This window comes from Triticum aestivum, chromosome 6B (assembly GCF_018294505.1).
Source record: "Triticum aestivum cultivar Chinese Spring chromosome 6B, IWGSC CS RefSeq v2.1, whole genome shotgun sequence".
Taxonomy (NCBI): domain Eukaryota; kingdom Viridiplantae; phylum Streptophyta; class Magnoliopsida; order Poales; family Poaceae; genus Triticum; species Triticum aestivum.
In genome coordinates this window covers 44,490,254-44,510,539 of record NC_057810.1, presented here as the reverse complement: position 1 = coordinate 44,510,539, position 20,286 = coordinate 44,490,254, and the positions used below count along the sequence as shown (strand labels likewise).

General features: G+C 44.9%; 2 protein-coding genes across 2 annotated transcripts; one reads left to right on the top strand and one right to left on the bottom strand.

The window, feature by feature from the left end:
- Positions 1–12,359: 12,359 nt before the first annotated feature.
- On the top strand, positions 12,360–15,218 carry LOC123135626 (transcription factor ILR3). Its single transcript, XM_044554781.1, has 5 exons — positions 12,360–12,655; positions 13,410–13,472; positions 13,913–13,993; positions 14,125–14,329; positions 14,664–15,218. Exons 1-5 carry the CDS (start codon positions 12,552–12,554, stop codon positions 14,955–14,957), a joined length of 747 nt encoding a protein of 248 aa, XP_044410716.1. The 5' UTR covers positions 12,360–12,551; the 3' UTR covers positions 14,958–15,218.
- A 605-nt stretch (positions 15,219–15,823) lies between these two features.
- LOC123135625 (dehydrogenase/reductase SDR family member FEY) lies at positions 15,824–19,535 on the bottom strand. The gene is made up of 8 exons (XM_044554780.1): positions 19,085–19,535; positions 18,286–18,406; positions 17,871–17,988; positions 17,629–17,765; positions 17,258–17,359; positions 17,062–17,154; positions 16,515–16,587; positions 15,824–16,426 (listed from the first exon to the last, which is right to left on the bottom strand). Exons 1-8 carry the CDS (start codon positions 19,408–19,410, stop codon positions 16,161–16,163), a joined length of 1,236 nt encoding a protein of 411 aa, XP_044410715.1. The 5' UTR covers positions 19,411–19,535; the 3' UTR covers positions 15,824–16,160.
- Between the last annotated feature and the right edge of the window lie 751 nt (positions 19,536–20,286).

Below are 20,286 nucleotides of genomic sequence, written 5' to 3'. Positions count from 1 at the left end.
TGGCACACATTTTCGTCTTGACTCTCCGGTAGAAACTTTGGGGCACTCTTTGAAGTACTTTGTGTTGGTTGAATAGATGAATCTGAGATTGTGTGATGCATATCGTATAATCATGCCCACAGATACTTGAGGTGACAATGGAGTATCTAGGTGACATTAGGGTTTTGGTTGATTTGTGTCTTAAGGTGTTATTCTAGTATGAACTCTATGATGGATTGAGCGGAAAGAATAGCTTCATGTTATTTTACTACGAACTCTTGAATAGATAGAACAGAAAGGATAACTTTGAGGTGGTTTCATACCCTACCATAATCTCTTCGTTTGCTCTCCGATATTAGTGGCTTTGTAGTGACTCTTTGTTGCATGTTGAGGGATTGTTATATGATCTATCTATGTTATTATTGTTGAGAGAACTTGCACTAGTGAAAGTATGAACCCTATGCCTTGTTTCCTATCATTGCAATACCGTTTACGCTCACTTTTATCATTAGTTACCTTGCTGTTTTTATAATTTCAGATTAAAAAAACCTTTATCTACCATCCATATTGCACTTGTATCACCATCTCTTCGCCGAACTAGTGCACCTATACAATTTGCCATTGTATTGGGTGTGTTGGGGACACAAGAGACTCTTTGTTATTTGGTTGTAGGGTTGTTTGAGAGATACCATCTTCATCCTACGCCTCCTGTGGATTGATAAACCTTAGGTCATCCACTTGAGGGAAATTTGTTATTGTCCTACAAACCTGTGCACTTGCAGGCCCAACAATGTCTACAAGAAGAAGGTTGTGTAGTAGACATCATGCTATAAGTTCGGGGTGCCGCACTGTCGAGAGAGTTCGGACTTTTCTTGCCGTGTTATGGGGTACACTGAAGCCCCTGGCGAACTAAATATACCAAATGTACGGGTGCGACTAAATAAACAGTTTAAGGAAAACGAGAAGAAAATGCAATAATAAGCTGACGTTGTGTGTTTCTTCCATTGTTATTCAAATGATACGTCAAAGCTTATGTATACAAGTAGTGCGATAAGCAAAATAGGACTATTTAACATGTCCTAACCAAGGGTAAGCTACGTGTGAGTATAAAACAGGTATAGTGATCATTAACAGAGACCACCTGGGTATTCCCTTGTACGTCAAAGCTTCTTACCTCCTTGGTTTTTCCCTCCCGTGATGACTCCAACGATCCGGCTATCTGAAAGGGCTTCCAGGAAGTTGGGCTCTGAAAGAAAGAAAATGATGAAGGAATACGGCTCCCATGGCGGTTGAGCCGCATTGTGGACCGCGTCATAGTTGTGCCTCCGCCTATGCCCATGGTATTTTTAATGCGTAATTATGTACGTGCGGCACAAATTTTGCCGCTTGGCTGGGACTAGGACGGAGGCCGAATTGCTAATCGAGCTCTAGACGTGCCGGATGATCCTGCTGCGGGGTACTCCAAACTCGCTTGATGGTGTCCGGGTTCTTCGTCGCCGAATTGGCTGTTTGCCTAAGAAGGCTGCTTTGTACTTCTGCCGCTAGGGCCGCAGTGTGCTCCTCCGTACGGAGGGAGCGTCTGTGTTTCCATCAATTGTTATAACCCCGCGAGGTCCTGGCATCTTGAGCTTGGGGTATGCGTAGTGCAGCACCGCATTGAATCGAGCAAATGCAGTTCGTCCTAGTAGGGCATGATAACCACTACGGAAGGGGATGATATCGAAGATTAACTCCTCGCTTCGGAAGTTGTTCGGAGATCCGAAGACTACTTCCAACGTTATTGAGCCCGTACAGCAGGCCTCTACACCTAGTATTACTCCTTTAAAGGTGGTTTTGGTTGGTTATCGATGCCCATTTTGCACACTGTATCCTGATAAAGAAGGTTAAGGCTGCTGCCACCGTCCATGAGGACTCGTGTAAGGTGGAATCCGTCAATGATTGGGTCGAGGACCAATGTGGCCAAACTGCCGTGACGGATACTGGTAGGATGATCCCTGCGATCGAAGGTGATCGAACAGGAAGACCATGGGTTGAACTTTGGGGCGAGGGCTCCATCGCATAGACGTCCCATAGTGCACGCTTCCGTTCCCTCTTGGGAATATGGCTTGCCTATATCATATTCACCGTTTTCACCTCGGGAGGGAATTTCTTCTGTCCTCCTGTGTTCGGCGGCCGGGGCTCCTCATCGTCATTGCTATGCAGCCCCTTGTCCTTGTATTCGGCATTCAACTTGCCGGCCTGTTTAAATACCCAGTTCCATGTTGGTGTGGTTGGCTGGTTTATCGGGGGTGCCGTGAATTTGACATGAGCGATCGAGTATCCGGTCCAAACTGGACGAGCCCGGATTGTTTCTTTTGAATGGATTTTTCCACTGACCAGGTTTCGAGCCTCTGAATTCGGCGTTGACTGCCGTGTCTTTAGCGTTGTCGCCAATGTTTCAACGCTTGTGTCTATTGCATCGTTGCTTGCCGCTGCTATCTCTGGCGTATGAATCGCCGGAATTTTTTGGTGTGATGTTGCTGCGAGCCAGCCAGCTGTCCTCGTCCATGCAAAAGCGGGTCATGAGTGTCGTAAGGGATGCCATGGACTTTGGCTTTTCTTGGCCGAGGTGTCGGGTAAGCCATTCATCACGAATGTTATGCTTGAAAGCTGCTAAGGCTTTGGCATCCGGACAATCGACAATTTGGTTCTTTTTAGTTAGGAACCGGGTCCAGAATCTCTTTGCCGTCTGCTTCCCACTCGAGTCGGACATAGTTTGGCCAAGAGTCTCCTGATAGAGAGAGAGACCTTAATGAGTTTAGCACGTCGCCCAAGGGCGAGTGCTGAAAGATATCCGTGGAGGTGAACTCCATGACCGGTGCCCAATCAGATTCGATAGGCACGGGCGTACGCGGCTCGGATCCTGTAGCCGAAGACGAGTCCGAGGGTCTGGTGGTACCGACCTCATAGGAGGTGGGAGGAGTGTTCGGCTCCAAGGCCGATGGGTGTGCTACCTCCATGGCAGGGTCCATCCACCCGTCCTAGGATGGCACAGTCTGCTCCGGATTGTTTCCCAGAGCAGCCGCAGGCGCGATCACCCGAGTATTGTTCGATGGCAGATCTAGGTCATGCTCGTCGGGACTGTCTGGCGCACCTGACATGCGCTCGAATCCGCTGAAGATCAAGTCTCCGCGGATGTCGGCAGTGTAGTTTAGGTTTCCAAACCTAACCTGGTGGCCAGGGGCGTAGCTGTCGATCTTCTCCAGATGGCCAAGCGAATTGGCTCGCAGTGCGAAGCCGCCGAATACGAAGATCTGTCCGGGAGGGAAAACCTCCCCTTGGACTGCATCATTGAAGATGATTGAAGGAGCCATCAAGCCTTATCGCGACGACACAGTGGAACTCTCAATGAAAGCACCAATGTCGGTGTCAAAACCGGCGGATCTCGGGTAGGGGGTCCCGAACTGTGCGTCTAAGGCTAATGGTAACAGGAGGCTAGGGACACGATGTTTACCCAGGTTCGAGCCCTCTCGATGGAGGTAATACCCTACTTCCTGCTTGATTGATCTTGATGATATGAGTATTACAAGAGTTGATCTACCACGAGATTGGAGAGGCTAAACCCTAGAAGCTAGCCTATGATTATGATTGTAGTTGTCCTACGGACTAAACAACTACTAGGGAAAAGCCTAGCAGTAGCGCGGGTTTTGGGCCTATCAGTAGCGCGGGCAGGAGCGCTACTGATAAGGCGCTATAGCTAATGCTTAGCAATAGCGCGTCTTGGCCCACGCTACTGCTATATTGACTTAGTAGCAGCGCTTCATCAGAACATCGCTACTGGTAACTAGTAGTAGTGCTTCTCCTTACCCGCGCTACTACTATTTTTTAGTATTTTATTTCTTTTCTTTTTCTTTTCATGTTGTATTCATACACCTTTACACAAGTTTTCATACAACAGGAATTTAGAGATTGTTTTTACATCATAATGAGTTATTACATCATGGGGTGAAAGAACCGTGGACTAGTTTCAAGTGGATGTCCATCCACTTGAAACTAATCCGCGGTTCTTTCACCCAATGACATAATAATATCATCATCATCATCATATCATTAACTACTTAGCATCATAATACATCATTGTCATATAACACCTCCTCAATATCATCATTTTTATCATTGACATCACATAACACCTCCTCAAGATCATCATTATCAACTCTAACACATTACCACATAATAAACATATTGTACCTCATAGGACCTATTACATTCGATTAAGACCTACTACATTTTCTAAGGTAAAATAACAAAAAACAAGATAGCCCCTGACTCTCCATTATGGAGAATGGAGATTAGCCTGTCTCCAATTCTTGCCTTTCGCTGAATGTTACTTCCAAGAACCTCCTTGCGAATGTCCATACATTTCTTCCATTCTCTGATGATCATGTGTTCACGGGTTTTAGAAATCCCATATGCACAGGTGAGCTCCGTAGATTTACCTGGCAGTATGTTCAAAACTGAGAGGCGACCATGCAGAGACATCAGATGAGGCACACAATCCATCGGGAGTTTCTGTTGAAAAACATAATAATAACTTTGTAGTTAGCAATGATGTACTAGTTTTAGAAGTATGCAAAAGATGCACGGATGTCGTAATAGTAAAAAATCTTACCAGGGTATCTCCAGAGAAGTTATCGTTGTTCAACATATGCACTAGTGGCACGTATTCACCATAATTTGGAGGAGTTCGATAATAGTCATTGTAATTCTCAAGAAGAGTACAAAATGCGATCAGATGATTTTTCTCCTTATACGTTAATTGGGTGCCTTCGGTGTAGTGGGTTTTATCTACCATCTTCCGCACAGTCTTTGAAGAATCAAAATAAGCTGTCAATGGAAATAAGCTATCAACTATTTTGAAATAAACAATATAAATTAGTTAATAACTATGTTTGAGAAACTCACATAGCGGTACAATCGGAAGCGTATCAACAAGGACCCAAATGTCCATATTGTCTTCCTCGCTGTCAGGATCACCAAGATCCATGGTGACAATCATACCCTCATAAAAACCATACATTTTGCAAAGTGCTTCCCAATTTTGGCAACCAAAATGGGTTACGCTCCGAGCATTGCACAGATTTACTTCAAAATCCATATCATGATGGGTCCTTAGGTGTATTTTCTTTGTTTCTAAATTTTCATGGTCTTCAAAACCCATCCTCTCCAAGACATAGCGTCTTGCATGGCATGGGATAAGCTAGTCGAATTGTAAAATATGAAAATTAGACGTTGAAATAGTTGAAGTCATGCTTAATGGAGAAAAAAACACTTGTCGTTGTTGCGTACCGTTTCACAATCGAAGGTCTCCTCGAGCTTAATGCTGAAGCGCCGATCTTCGTCCAGCCGAACGAACCTGTCGCACATACCTCGATCGTCGTGGCACCAGCTACACTCCCCCGGGAGACCGTCGTCGTTCGAGTACGACATTTCCTACAATCATAATTCAAAGATTAAACTTGTACATATTCTAGCACAAGTCATGCCAGAATTCACGACAAAATCCGGCATGACCTTTGCTAAAAAAGGACATATCGAGCGCCTGAAATTTGCCGGAACGGAAATTAATCAACACTCCGGCAAAACATAGGCCACTCGGAGATGTAAACTGAACATGAACGGCCACTTGGGCAACCACATATCCTATTTGAGCAACAACACAAGATATACAAGGATATTTGGCTGGTCTCACCTCGATGTCGGAGGGGGTCGGTGACTGGGACGACGGCGGGGATGTCGGAGGGGGTCGGTGACGGGGACGACGGAGGTCACCTGAAACCATATAAGTTATCACTAACAACAAACATGACATGTTCAACTAGTTTTATTAATTCAACTAGTTCTTACTAAATATAAACTTACTACAAATAGAAAAAAACTAGTTCTTTCTAAAAATAAAGTAGTTCAACTAGTTATATTAATTATCTTACTAAAAATAGATTAGTTCTGTTAATTCGACTAGTTCAACTAGTTTATTAATTTACTTACTAAACTAGTTCAACTACAACTAAAGTAGTTCAACTACCACTACTACTACTAAAAATCTAGTACTAACTAAGCAACATCTAGTACTAGCTAACCCTAAATTAACATCTACTACTACTAAATCTAGTACTAACTAGTGGCAGGGGGTGGGGGGCGACGGAGAGGTAGCTAGGGGCGGCGAGGTCGAGGGCGGTGGGAGGAGGGCTGCCGGCAGAGGAGGGAGGAGGGGCGGCCCCAGGCGGAGGGAGGAGGGCGGCGACGAAGGAGGGAGGGGCGGCCGCAGGAGGAGGGAGGATGTGCGAGGAGGATGGAGGAGGGACGGAAGGAGGGGAGTACCTCGGCGGCGGACGGACGAAGGCGGCGGCGACGGCGACGCACGACGACGGTTTACGCGGGCGAGAGTGATAGTGTGAGTGAGAGGGCCGGTCGTGCGCGTGGGGATAAGGTAGGGATAGTTGTAGCGCGTTTCCTGAAACGCGCTACAGCTAACCTGAATAGCGGTAGCGCTCTATAGTAAAGTGCGCTACTTCTATAGCTAGCAGGGGGGCGAGGTCATGGCAACTATAGCAGTAGCGCTGTATGCGGTGCACGTGCTACTGCTATTTCCAAGTCAGCAGCGCGTTTCGGTCACACGCGCTGCTGCTAAGTAGCAGTAGTGTGGTATTTTGAAGAGCGCTGCTGGTAAGATTCTGTGTATAGGCTTTTCCCTAGTAGTGAACCCTCCAGTTTATATAGACACCGGAGGGGGCTAGGGTTACACAGAGTCGGTTACAGAGAAGGAGATCTACATATCTGAATTGCCAAGCTTGCCTTCCACGCAAAGGAGAGTCCCATCCGGACATGGGACGAAGTCTTCAATCTTGTATCTTCATAGTCCAAAAGTCCGGCCAAAGTATATAGTCCGGCTGTCCAGATACCCCCCTAATCCAGCACTCCCTCAGTCACTACTAGAGTTACTAGTACAAGCATCAACATTGATAATAGGAGAAGAGTAAGCCTTGGCTAGATTTTCAAGATAAGTAAGCTTGAGTGTCTCAGAACTCTTTGTAAGAAGGGTGGGCTCTTCTTCCTTAGTCTTGAGGGACACAGATAGAAGCTCACAATCCTTAGAGAGAGAAGCATGAGACTTCACAAGCTTACTTTTATCATTCATCAACTCTTTGCAAGAGTCCTTAGCCTTTTTCAAGGAGGCAAGATCTATAGCATGAACATCAATGTTTGCACCAATTTTCAAGCATAGTTCATCATTTCATGCTTCCTCATATTGGACTTTCCGCTCAAGGATTTCATATTTTTCCTTTTCCTTGGTTACAAGGGTTTCAAGTTCCTTAATGGTGACGGTGTGCCGACCCACCATCTCCATAAGCATGCGAAACATAGTGAGCTTCTTTCCTTTGAGGGAGCACATGACCTTATTTAATTTTGCAAACATGGGGTCATCTATATCATTATCATCATAATTATCCTCCGCATCAAGATACTCATCACTAGGAGTAGAAGGAGTGAAAAGAGGAGGGTTTGATCGTGGGGTTACATTGACCTTGTCAGGAGAGTTTTCATCCTCTCCATCTTCTACCACGGCCTTTGCCATTAAGCACTTGTGAGCATTGCCCTTGTATTCTTTCATGTAGTTGTAGGTGACAACCTCACCACTATTGTTGACTAGCCTCAAGGTGTTTTGAGAATCTTGAGCTACTCTGGCAACACCACTAACATCATCCGGATCGGATTCTTCATGACCAACCATTGCTTTCCCATCTCTCTTCTTGAGCTTGGAGTTCAGAGGATTTGGCAACTTTTTATTGGGAAAGGTCTTGGGAAACCTTGGTTTATCTTCTCTCTTCTCATACGGGCATTCGTTGGAGAAGTGGTTGGTTTCTTCACAGTTGTAGCATTTCCTCACTTTCTTCTTCTGGAATCTCCCTTGAATTTTCCCGCGCTAAACTTCTTGACAAAGAGAGCAATGTCTTCATATGAAGGACTCTCATCGGAGTCAATCTCATCACCATCTTCCTCATCATCATCATCTTCTTCTTCTTCACTTTGCTCTTCTTCACATACATGCTTGGCCTTCAATGCAAGGTTGATCTTTGATGTTGGGGTACCGTGCATGGCTAGATGTTTTGTGGTATTTTCCTTTGATTCTTAAAATAGTTTGAATGTGGATATGATGTCATTCGGGGTCATTTCCTTGAATCCATGGTGTTGTCTTATGTCCCACACCATTTGGTGATGATATGGATCAAGAGCATGAAGCAACTTGTCCACGAGAAACCGCTTAGTCAAGTTGAATCCATCTTGTGTCTTGTCACAATCACAAGACTCTATGTCAGTGGTGAGAGTCATGAGACGCTCAAGGAGCTGCGTGGGGGATCCACCTTTTTCCATACAGAAGTTTTGCAATTGACCCTTAGCAATTTCATATTGAGCAAGCCGGAGAGTGGAGGTACCGGTCTTGGTCCTCACAATGCTATCCCATAATTCCTTGGCACTTGTGATGTGTATGTATGGTTTCCTTTGCTTGTCAGTCATACCTCTCCTTATGCACATGATTGCGGTGTCGTTGAGATGTTTGTCATGTACTTCTCTTGGTGTAAGATTCTTCAGGTCTACAGCTTGATAACCATACTCCAAGATTTCCAACATCTCATCATTTCCATATCGAAGATGATCCTGTATAGCAACTCTCCACAAAGCAAAGTCGGTTGTGTCATGAAGTAAATGAGGTTTGCCTTGAGGGTTATACTTTGGTTTCTCTACTTGAGGTCTTGCATAAAGCCAAGGAACACTGGAGTGTTCATTACTAGGAGGTTGTTGGCCAAGTGAAGGAGTAGGCACAGTTAGCCTCGAGGCCGCACCACCAGAAAGTGGTGCAAACATCATGGTCAGTGTGTGGCTAGTCTCATTTGGACCCAGGCCTCAAGAGAAGCATCATGCTCCTCCTTTTGCTTAGCAAGCGCCCATTGCAGATCTTCAAAAGTGAAGGACTTGTCTTCCGTGGAAGCCACGCCCTTATCCTTTGGATCTGCAACAAGGAGAGTCCCATCGGGCTTCATCTCGCTCTAGGGCGGTTAACCCACAAGAATAGAGCACGAGGCTCTGATACCAATTGAAAGGATCGAGATGGACCTAGAGGGGGGTGAATAGGTACAATTACAAATTTTAATTGTTACTTAGCAATTTTAGGCAATAATGCGGAATATGAAGTTGAGCCTAACAACTGCAAGTGTGATGGTATGAGCTAAGCAAGGTAAACAAGTAACACTAGTAGGAGAGTAAGCAAGCACAGTATGATATAAGTAAAGACAACGAGACAAGTAACCACAAGTAGGAAGTTAGAGTTAGGGATAACCACAACTTCGAGAGAGAGGATGTATGTCGATGTTCACTTCCTTGGAGGGAAGATACGTCACCGTTAGAGAGGTGGATGTTACCACGAAGGCACACCAACGCCACGAAGGCTCACTCTATTCTCCCTTTGAGACAACACCATGAAGGCATTTCTCAATCACTAGTGGTAGGCCTTGGGGTGGTCTCCAAACCCTCACAAACTTTCCAGGGGTAATCACAATGATCGATTCCTCTCCGAATGACTCCTACCACCTAGGAGTCTCCAACCTCCAAGAGTAACAAGAACGACGGGAAAAGCTCAAGAACTTGCTCAAATCACGAATTCCTTTGGTGAGTAGAAGGGGAAGGAGTGGATCTATCGCTTGATTGGAGAACTTCTCTCAAATGTTCCCAAATCCCTTGGGGATCTAGGATTTGGTGTGGGAGTGAGATGTGTTCTTGGAAAGCTCAAAGTGAATGGTCAACCTTATCATGTGGAGGGAGGAGGCTATATATAGTAGTAGTGTAAAAACTGACCGTGAGCCACTTAATGTACTGGAGTTGTCGGACGTCCGGTGGCACAGATTGGGCCGGACGTCTGACATGCTGTCGGTCGTTTTGTTGCTGGGAATCCACATGCCACACAGCAGTACGAGACACACAGCCACCGGACCGGTGACCGGTCGTCTGGTGAGGACCGAAAATCCATAAAAAGTGTTCTGTTGAGGATGTACTGAATGCCCGGAGAGAAAACGGACGTCCGGTGACCGGTCGTCCGGAGAGGACCGGAAGTCCGCTAATTACGTTCTGTGAAGATCCATCGGACATCCGGAGAGAGCCATATGCCCGGACGGCTGTGAGGGATCAGACGTCCATAGAATTTTGGATGTCCGGTGATAACAGAGCACACTAGCTCAGGATCACAACAGACTTTGTGCTCAAGGTAGTGGAAGAATTAGAGATAAAACAACGATGCTGTGAGAGAATACTTTCTAGGTTTTGAGCAAGTCTTTCACGATATCCGACGATCCCCTCTTAATAGTGTGGGATCCCTATACTCAAGAACAACCGAAAAAGTGCCAAAGCTATTGTCTTGTATATTCGCTCTTGAGTGCTATATATTTGTCCGTAGTCATGATCCACACACGGCCCTTGAGACATAATCCTGAGATATACTTGATAAACATGATTAGTCCCCTATATGCATGTTGTCATCAACATCAAAATAAGATTAAGGGCATGAATGCACATTCACTCTCGTGCTTCCGCTTCCATGCTCGCCTCTCCCTAGTAGTAATCTCTCGACCCAGAACTCATGCGGGCCATGGCAAACGCAAGGGAACTACGATGAATGACTTGTTTGTTTTTGTGGGTGAGGAGTTGAGGAGAAATGTGCAGTCATCTTGGAGTAGGTAGTATTTATAACCGAGTACTAATAGGCTCCTAAGTGGAAAACCGTTTAGGTTTTGATCGGTGTGAACATGTTTGCAATTAAATATAGCATGGTAGTAATTTGGAATGTGAAGGGACGCAGGCACCTTGATCTGGCTAATCGTTTCTGTTGTGTTGCCTAATCGCAAACAGTTCATCCGTCTGAAGTGTATGCCCTCAATCACACACCTTCATTTGGCTGCCCGTTTCTGTTGTTCTGTCTCGTCACAAGCAGTTAATCCGACTGAATTGTGTGTCGTATATCGCGCACGCCTTTATTCGGCTGCCCGTTTTTGTTCTTCTGCCTCATCGCAAATAGTTCATTGAAGTGAACCGTATGCCCCGCATCGCACACGCAACTAAAATCTGAACCGAGTTTGATGTATCCGCCAGCGCAAACATTTTGCATCTTTTTTGACGGATTTTTTACATCACCGTTTGTGATTAATGCATCGCATACAGTTTCATCGAAGGGTCTCTGATTGTAGTGTAGCGTTAGCAGCGTCATGCAACAGTGAAGAATGAGATAAAGACTTTTAAAACATCATTTCATAAACTACACGTGAATCATGAATCATACAGAGATAAGGGACTTTTATAAAGTGATTTCAAAAAGTAAAAAAAATGATGGTCTCATCACTGACTTGATTTCCTAAGGCGCCACAACTAAATATTTTATGGCTGCGCAGACTACATTATATTGATGGACCCTGCATGTGCTAGACTAATAAATAATGTGTCTCGCCTTGACCTAGCGTCGCGGTGTACTTCATATCAGGATAAACATAGCTATGTATGGAGACAAATTAGACATTTAGTCATTTTCATATAGATTACAAAAACTAATCCATAGGAAGTTGTGTCGAGTTTTTTTTTTTGGGGGGGGGGGGGGGGGGGCTCGGTGTTGTATAGAACACGGGAATATTTTTTTATCTAACACGTGATGGACTAAATAAAATCATAAAACGACCTCTACAGATCCCGTAAAGAAACCTCTATGTAAGCGATGGTTCGTTTTGTTTGTTATTTACGATTTGTTTCAATGGATTTGTTTGACTCTTTGTGAACATTTTCTAAAATTTCATGGACATCCTTTTCAAATTCCCTAATATGATTTGAATACATGATCATTTTGAAAAAAAATGATGAACATTTCTATTTCCCGAGCATTGTTTTCAAAATCATATATTTTCTTAATAATATGCAAACAATTTTCTAAAATCACGAACATTTTATGGTTCCCCGATCATTTTTTGAATTCACAAATTTTTTATGATTTGTCAATTTTATGGTTCCGCCGCCTTGAATTTTTTTTATACCGTTATATATAGTGGTGTAGATGACACAAAGAATTGCCTGAAACAATAGAAAACAGTGGCACACAAAACACTAAAACAGTGACCATTTAAAGCTAAGAGAAGTGCAACATACCAAAATTGCCTGACAAACCATCGACCCAAGTCTGACCACATGGAGCACGTGGAACAGACAACGCGATAACAATCGGGGCCCACACGGCACGCAGCCCAACGACACGAGCCATCGCACGCCACCGGTTCTCCTTCCTCACTCGCCACCCGGATAGGACCTCCAAGAAACCCCAAATCCCGAACACGCCCCTCACTGCGGCAACAAGAGCGCGTCCAGGGTGCGATCTGCAAAAAATCGCAGGCAGACCTCACCATCCCCTCCCCCTCTCCTCCCCAGCAGCCAGCCTCCCCCGCGAACGAACCCTAGCCAGGCACGGCGGCGGATCCCTCGGGCGGCCCGGAGCCACGGCCGCCGCGATGATGTGCGGCGTCGGCGTCGGCGTCGGAGACCCCGTCGACGAGTTCCTCGTCGGGGGCGCCGGCGACGGCGGGGAGGACCTCGTCGCCTTCTGCGACGGAGGGTACGGACGCACGCCCGCCCGCGGCGGCAGAGACCCATATCTGTTTCTTCTTATTCTGCTGCCTATTGCGTTAGCTTTTGCGATTCCGCGCGCGGGATTTTGTAGTACCATCGAGGTCGCTGTCGCCGTGGAGTTCTTTATTGGCCGCGGGCGGCGCGGTTCTTGCCGCATCTCATCTGCGCTGCGCGGCCGCACGGGCTGCGGCGGTGGAGAAAGCGAACGCTCATGCTAGTAGTCTCCGCGATCTCATATATGGTCTGCAGCCCTGGTTGATGCGAGATTTAGAGGAATCAGCTCTTCTCTGTAATTCTCTGTGCGAAATATGTGGCTCCAAGGCTTTAAGAACTGCTATGCAATTCTGGTCATTGGTGATGTTGTGATTATACCCGTGAGGAACTGGTTAACCCGTGGCACAAATCTGCAGATCTTATGGCATATGAGTGTGTGCCGGTTTTGCTTAGCGATTAGTGATTTTGCGGTGCACTTCTTCTTTTAGCAATGGACAATTGTGTGCTGAATGCTATGCAGCGATGCAGGGATTCTTTCCCAGTATGTACCATGTAGACTGGAGTGATGTGACCTTCCTGAGCTCCTTGCCCAGTATATATGGGAGTGATGTGCGAACAAATGATTCCGTTTTGAAGGACACATCATTTAATATATGAGGGACATAGTCTTTTGGTGCATACTTGAGAGATACACTGTCCTTGGTTGCTTTTCTGATTGTACATTACTGCTGCTTATTATTTGCCAGGCTTGGGATTGAGGATGTCAGCGGAGGTGACTCTGGTCTTGGGCACTCTAATTTGGGGAAAAGGTGCCAGTCTTACACTTCTGATATTTCTTTACAAAAAGTGGAGTATCTTTATTGCTTAACCATGGAAAGATTCCTCTGAATTTGGTTTCTTGGTAGTACTATTCCATTTCCTTGCTGTTTACTCAGTACCGATAGACGATAGTGCTTTCCATGTTCAGTCTTTACCGCATAACAGAGGATATAGTGGACTTAAGAGCATGTGAATTGTTAATCATTACTGATCATTCTGAGCAGTACCTGATTGCATAATCCTTTTTTTCTTCTATTGTATTCTAAGCATGTGTGACACATTATGCTGTCTGTTATGCATGCCACTGGTGCCATTAACACTAATGAAATATTTTGTAACACACTATGCATTTTCTTTGCTGATTTATTTCCTTAGTTAACACCATACTGGATCTGCAATACTAACATAATAATAATTTGATTTTGTGCAGGGGCAGAGATGAACCATCTTCATCTGGTCCAAAGTCAAAGGCTTGCCGCGAGAAAATGCGGAGGGATAAACTGAATGACAGGTATGGGCATCTGGCAGTAGGTACTCCTAAAGCACCTCTTCCATGTAGGAAAAGGAAAAGATGCATACACGCGCAAACATATATTCTTTCCTTCCATGTCTGTATCAACTGTGATTTTTATCCAATTGCAGGTTTCTTGAATTATGTTCTGTTATGAATTCTGGCAAGCACACTGGTCTTGAAGAATGTTCGGCTAGCAATCCTGGGAAGAATGCTAAGTTGGACAAAGCAAGTATCTTGAGCGATGCAACTCGTATGTTGACACAGCTCAGAGGCGAGACCGAAAAGCTGAAAGAATCAAATGTGAATCTTCGAGAGACAATCAAGGACCTTAAGGTACCTTTGTTCCCGCATCACTTTGCATCTTATTGTTGGACTTCGAAATGCTTGACGTCATCCACACACTTGTTTGTGGCTGTTAAAGTTTTGCTCTGCCATGAACATCCATGAGTCTTTTCTCCCCTCTGTTCTTAGTACTGGAATTAAAATGGCAAACTAGCTCTCGTACATCTTCGCTGCGCCCAGTTTGACTTATGTGCAACAATTGGCTGACCATCAATTAAGTTACTAGATGTGCCATCTTTCACCAATTCACTGACATTGCATCCTGCCATCTGAGAATGTTAGATCAGATAAATTGTGGTTTCTTTACAAGTGCTTTATTTTCCAGGTGGAGAAGAATGAGCTCCGAGATGAGAAGTTGAGCCTGAAGGCAGAAAAGGAAAGGCTGGAACAACAACTCAAAGCAGCGAATGCTGCTCCTACAGGATTTGCTCCTCATATGCCTTATCCAGCTGCGTTCCACCCCGCCGTCTTCCCTCCATTTGCACCACCCTATCAAGTCCCAGCCAACAAAGGCGCTCCGGTCCCTGCTGCATTCCCTGGAATGGCGATGTGGCACTGGTTGCCCCCAACCGCCATGGACACAACTCAAGATCCAAAGCTCTGGCCGCCGAATGCTTAGGCGTGCCGACCCCGGGATGCTGACTTGCGCTCCCATTCGCCCATTGGCAAGTCAGAGCGTTCGTCAGGTCCCTGAGATGAAAGGAAGCTCGCGATTGCAGTTATTGTGTTTAGCCTGTTGTTTTGGGGGTCACTTGTCCCATAGAGAGGTGATACCTGTAATTAATCTGGATCTTAACCCTCTTGCTTGGAAAATATATTCAGTGCTACCATACCTCTTGTATGAGTGTTATGTATGGAATTGCACTGGTCTGTTTCTTGAGTTTCTACCCACAAGTACCTGTGTGATGCATTTGGAAGTACCTGTTTTGTTTATATAAAGTTGAAATGTGAGCAGTTGCATCTTTGAAAAAAACAAAATATGTCGTGTAGAACATTTGTGTTCTTTCATTGAGAAGATTTGTGTTTATCTTGTTACATCATTTCAAGAAGATAAATAAGTTGATGATATAATAAGTGGAAAAGGTTCACTTAATGCCCAAGCAGTACCACGATGACAAGAAAATTGTTTTTTTTTTAACTCAAACTTCAGAAGTTCTTTTGCCATGAAAGGTACTTTATTACTTCAAACAAGCACACCTCCACTTTTTTGGTAAGAACTTCCAAGTCTGCTACCCTCCACTTTTTTGGTAAGAACTTAACCAAATGTGGTAAAATAGGTAGTAACAAAGGCGAAAATACAAAGGTGGACATGGTTTCATGTGCACCCATGTGAATAGTAAATTCAAAAATAATACCAAAAAAATAAAAAAATCTGAATTTTTTGGGTATGAAACTTAGTCGACCATTCTACAAACGTGTGAAGTTTTGTGATGTATCGGCACCCATGGTATTCTTAATGAAGAAAATACTATTGGGAACATACAATTCATCAAACAATGTTTTTTAATATAGTTTTGATTTTATCATTTTCACCCAGATTACCATGGATGTGATTTCTTCGTGAAACTTCATCCGTGAGTATACCAGTTGACTATGTATATTACAAAAAAAAAATTCAGATTTTTCATCTTTTCTAGTTTTTTTTCTATCAAATTTACGATTCATAAGGAGTGCGCGTGGAACCTATGTCCACCAAATCCGCGTCTGTAACAAAGGTACCCTGACTATGCAAGTACAACCTCCAAACTAGCAAATTAACAGCAAACTGGATCAGGCTGAATGGCTGATCATGTGTTTTGAGATAGCCTGCCTATTCTCCTTTCTATTCAGCCTTCTGTTGACCATACCGGCACTGAACCGGTTCCCCTTCGATGAGCTTCTCCAGGGCATCTGACGGGAGGCCAATCATCTCGAGAGTCTTCTCCCAAACAAGCTGCGATGTTTCGAGGTTGTGTGCTTCTTCAGAGGCATTCATCGGATTACAGTCGTAGTTGATGCAGGCACAAACAGGCCAGTCTTCAGACTTCAACGTCTCGCAGTATTCCGGAACCTGGGGGTCGGATGCTGCAAACAATGTACTTCTTGAACCTGCATTGGATTGGAAATGAAGTGTATCAGCAGATGTGGAGATTTTTTAACTAACAGCTGGCGGCGAGCAAAAGATTGAGGAACCGACCTTCTTGAGGATCAAATATGAAGTATGGAATGAAACGATATCCAGCTACAAGAATTTTAGGGAGGTCCCGTGCCTGTGTCATGCCATGGGCAAGTAAGTCAATATCCAGGATAAAGAAAAATAATGAGAGCAGGATTAGTTGATAATTGTATCGTGACGGGATCATGGCCCATCAGAGTTATCAATAGGAATTGTCCGTGAGGGCAGTGGACATGATACTAGGAATAGATCAATAGATGTGAACCAATGTTCTCACAACATATATGCTGAGATGCATCTCTGTATTGGTGTATTTCTTTTTGTCTGCCATTGTATTCAGTTGCTAAGTTGAGAATGGTACGTTATCTAATCCTTTCTATATTTCTACAATACAGATATTTTCCATGTTGGTAGACATCTTATGGCATCTATGTCATTTTCTTCCTCTCCAAATGCCTAGTAAAAATACATAACGATAACTAGGTAAATACGCTTCTCAGTTTCACCTTTTAGAACAAAACAACTGATGATGAATGAAACTGGAGGGAATGTTGGGGGTGGCACTCACAACATTTGTGTGGACAATCCCAGGAGAGGAACAAACAATATGGACACCAGCCTCTGCCGGAATTCTCTTATGAAATATGCTGCTAAATTTTACCTGAATGTGAAACAAGAACAACTCAGACAAAAGTAACATGAAACAACATGCATAAAAAGCTTGAACACGATATTCCACTTGGAATGAAGCGGGACTATGATACCTGTGCTAACTTGCTATTTGAGTATCCCAACCAACTTCTGTACTTATGCTTTCCAGATGTAAGGTTCATATCTTCAGCATCTACAAAACCTATTGTGTGCATCTGAAATCGAACATAAGCCTGTCAGATGCTGGAAGTATACATACAGTGCTGCTACATAGTAGCTTACTCTCAAATGACATTAGGACAATGACTTGAAAATTGAAATAAGTAAAACTTCTTCATAAATGTTTATATTAGCATGAATATCAGATTGTGTACATTGTAGCAAGTACTTGTAATAATAGAAAACTGCATTCAGTGACCAGCAACAATTGGTTCCTAAGACTACACATACTAGTAGAAGAGACTGGTAATAATAGAAAACTCACAACTGAATTGACGTTTATAATTCTGCTGGGAGAGCCTCTAATAAGGGAAGGTAGAAGCAACATTGCTAGTAAAGCTGGCGCAAGATGGTTCACTTGCATGTGTTCTTCATATCCATCCTTTGTAAAACGCTGAGGCTCTACAGGGAAGGGAAAGGTGATACAGTTTAAACACTTCACTATGCAGCACATGGGTTGGATCATTTTAAAAGGCTAAAATCAAAAGAATCAGGTTACATACAGACCTCCTATGGTGAAAATGCCAGCATTGTTGATCAATACGTGTAGGGGTGCCATGCGAGCATTCCAAGTATCAGCAAATCTTGCAACCGAGTCAAGGGAGATCAGGTCAAGCTCCATTACCTTCAGATGAATATTCAAAACAGTGTCAAATAGTCTGCAGTAAAATCATGCAATGTCTTTAATAATTGAGATATGCACTTGCAACATATACATAGGTAGTGTAGTGCTTAAAACAATTATGTGGAACTCAACTAGAGCCAACAGAAATCAAAAGCTCTAAATTTATGTCCATGTGTCACATGAAGAATAACAAAATGTCATGAAACACAATCAGGTCATACAGTATAATAAACTCAACACATTCAGAACCATCAATTCACCAACCAGTAATCCGCAGTGTATAGCCTTCATAATTACCTCAATGTTAAGTGGCATGGAAACTTCTGTTTGTTCATTCTGCCATTTTTGTATCAGCTCACGCGCCACCTTGGGTCTCCTAACTGCCATCACAAGATGGGCCCCTGCTTGTGCGAGTTGCCTGGTTTGATGATGACGCCAGATGTATGCTCAATATTAGTTTCAGAAGAAGGCCTCTTATTTGGACCCGGATAATTATTTCACAGGTTCAGTAGAGCCAGCTTGTGAAGTATTTGATCCAATCTCATGTCATGTACAAGAGGAACTATGAGTCAACCACTTTATTCACTACCATGTGCATAAAGAGAAGAACCGTGCTATAAAGAGATGAACCGGGCTTTTCCATTAATCTTAGGTCGATGCATGATTTGATTTAGCTAAATATTGATGACGTTCACCAAATCAAGCCATGCTCGTTCAATTATCCTCCACATGGCCAAACAATTAGTGCATTGACCAAGCCCACTCATTTCTTCAGAATTGGCCTACGTTATTTATAATAAAAAGTGCCAGCCTTAGCCAAGCAAACACAAGTCCCACTCAAGTCAACATAGTACCAACTATCTAGTTGCTGAACTCGAAGGAGTAATACGTACAGAAAACAAGACGACCTAAAACCAAGTCACCACCTGAGTAGGATGAACAGTTAAAAAGATCCCATCTAGAGCAGTTGAGAAGCCAAGAATTCCAATCTCTGGACGCCAAATTCAGCTCCCTCCATGGTTTATTTGTTTGTTTATGCGAGGGTGGGGGAGAAGAGTGGCAGGTGGGGATGGAAACGAAGGGGTGAAGGAAGGACCTTGCGATCTCGAGGCCGATGCCGCTGGTGGCGCCGGTGACGATTATGGAGACGCCGTCGAGCGGGGGCAGCTCGAGCGGGTTGGCGAGGTGGCTGGCGGCGATCCGCTGGAAGAAGAACTCCCCCACGACGCCCATCCACCCGCGGCTCCACTCCAGCCACCCCAGCGCCTCCTTCCTCCCCGGCCCCGCCGCCTCCGCCCCCTCGCCGCCGGACGGCGGGCCCGCCTTGGCCTTGGCCGCCGCCTCCGCTCCTCCGTCCCCCTCCTCCTCCCCGCCGGCGTCAGCAGCCCCCGCGGGGCGGCGGTGGCGCAGGTCGCCGGCCATCTCGTAGCAGGGAATCTTCCTTCGTGGAGGAGAGGAAAGCTGCCTGCTTTGCCGCCGCTGGACGACGCTGGCGATGGGGATCTCAATCTGTATTCTACCAGTGGACTGGACAGAGTTGGAAACAAGTGTGCCGCTGCGCCCTCTGTCTCTTTCTCCGGAGATTCCTCCGTTCTAAATATTTTTATTGTATCGTTTAGATTTTTTTTTGCAATCCCTATTCTTCATTTGCCTGATTTTATGATATTTTTTTGACTTCGGATTCCAGCCGAGTCAAAAGGGGAAGCAAGCCATGGAGGTTGGGATGGGGACCCAGCGGAAGCGAGTTCGAGGGTTGACGATGCGGGTGCGGGAGGGGTTCATCGGCGACGCGCAATGTGTCGGAGGGGGGAGGGGGGCTTGGCGGAGGAAACGGATCGGGGCTGTGAGGCGAGGTGACAACGGGTTGCGGGGGCTGGCGTTTCGGCCGGTAGGAGTGGGTGGGCCAACCGGGGTAGGAGAGAGGGATTGGTTGAAACAGCATAAATCCGGTCGGTTAACTGAAGATTAGGTAGTCGCCGAAAAATATATTTGACAAGAAGCGACATACCATAAATAAACTCAATGAGAGTTAATCAACCAAAAAAATCGTTTGATTGAGGTAGATGATACGTGGATTTCATCGATGGAGGTCGGGAAACTCATGGTTGATGGACCAAACCTTATTTTGTTTTTAGGAACTAAACCACGTCGCCTTCGTGTTGCCCCCTCACAGGTGACTCAAGGGTGACAAAACCATGTCACCCAATCCCCGACTCCCCCCTTTCCCCGTCTCTTCTTCGTGCCACCACCTGAGGAGCCCACTGGTGCATCACACGTCTTGTAGAGAAGGTGAGGCAA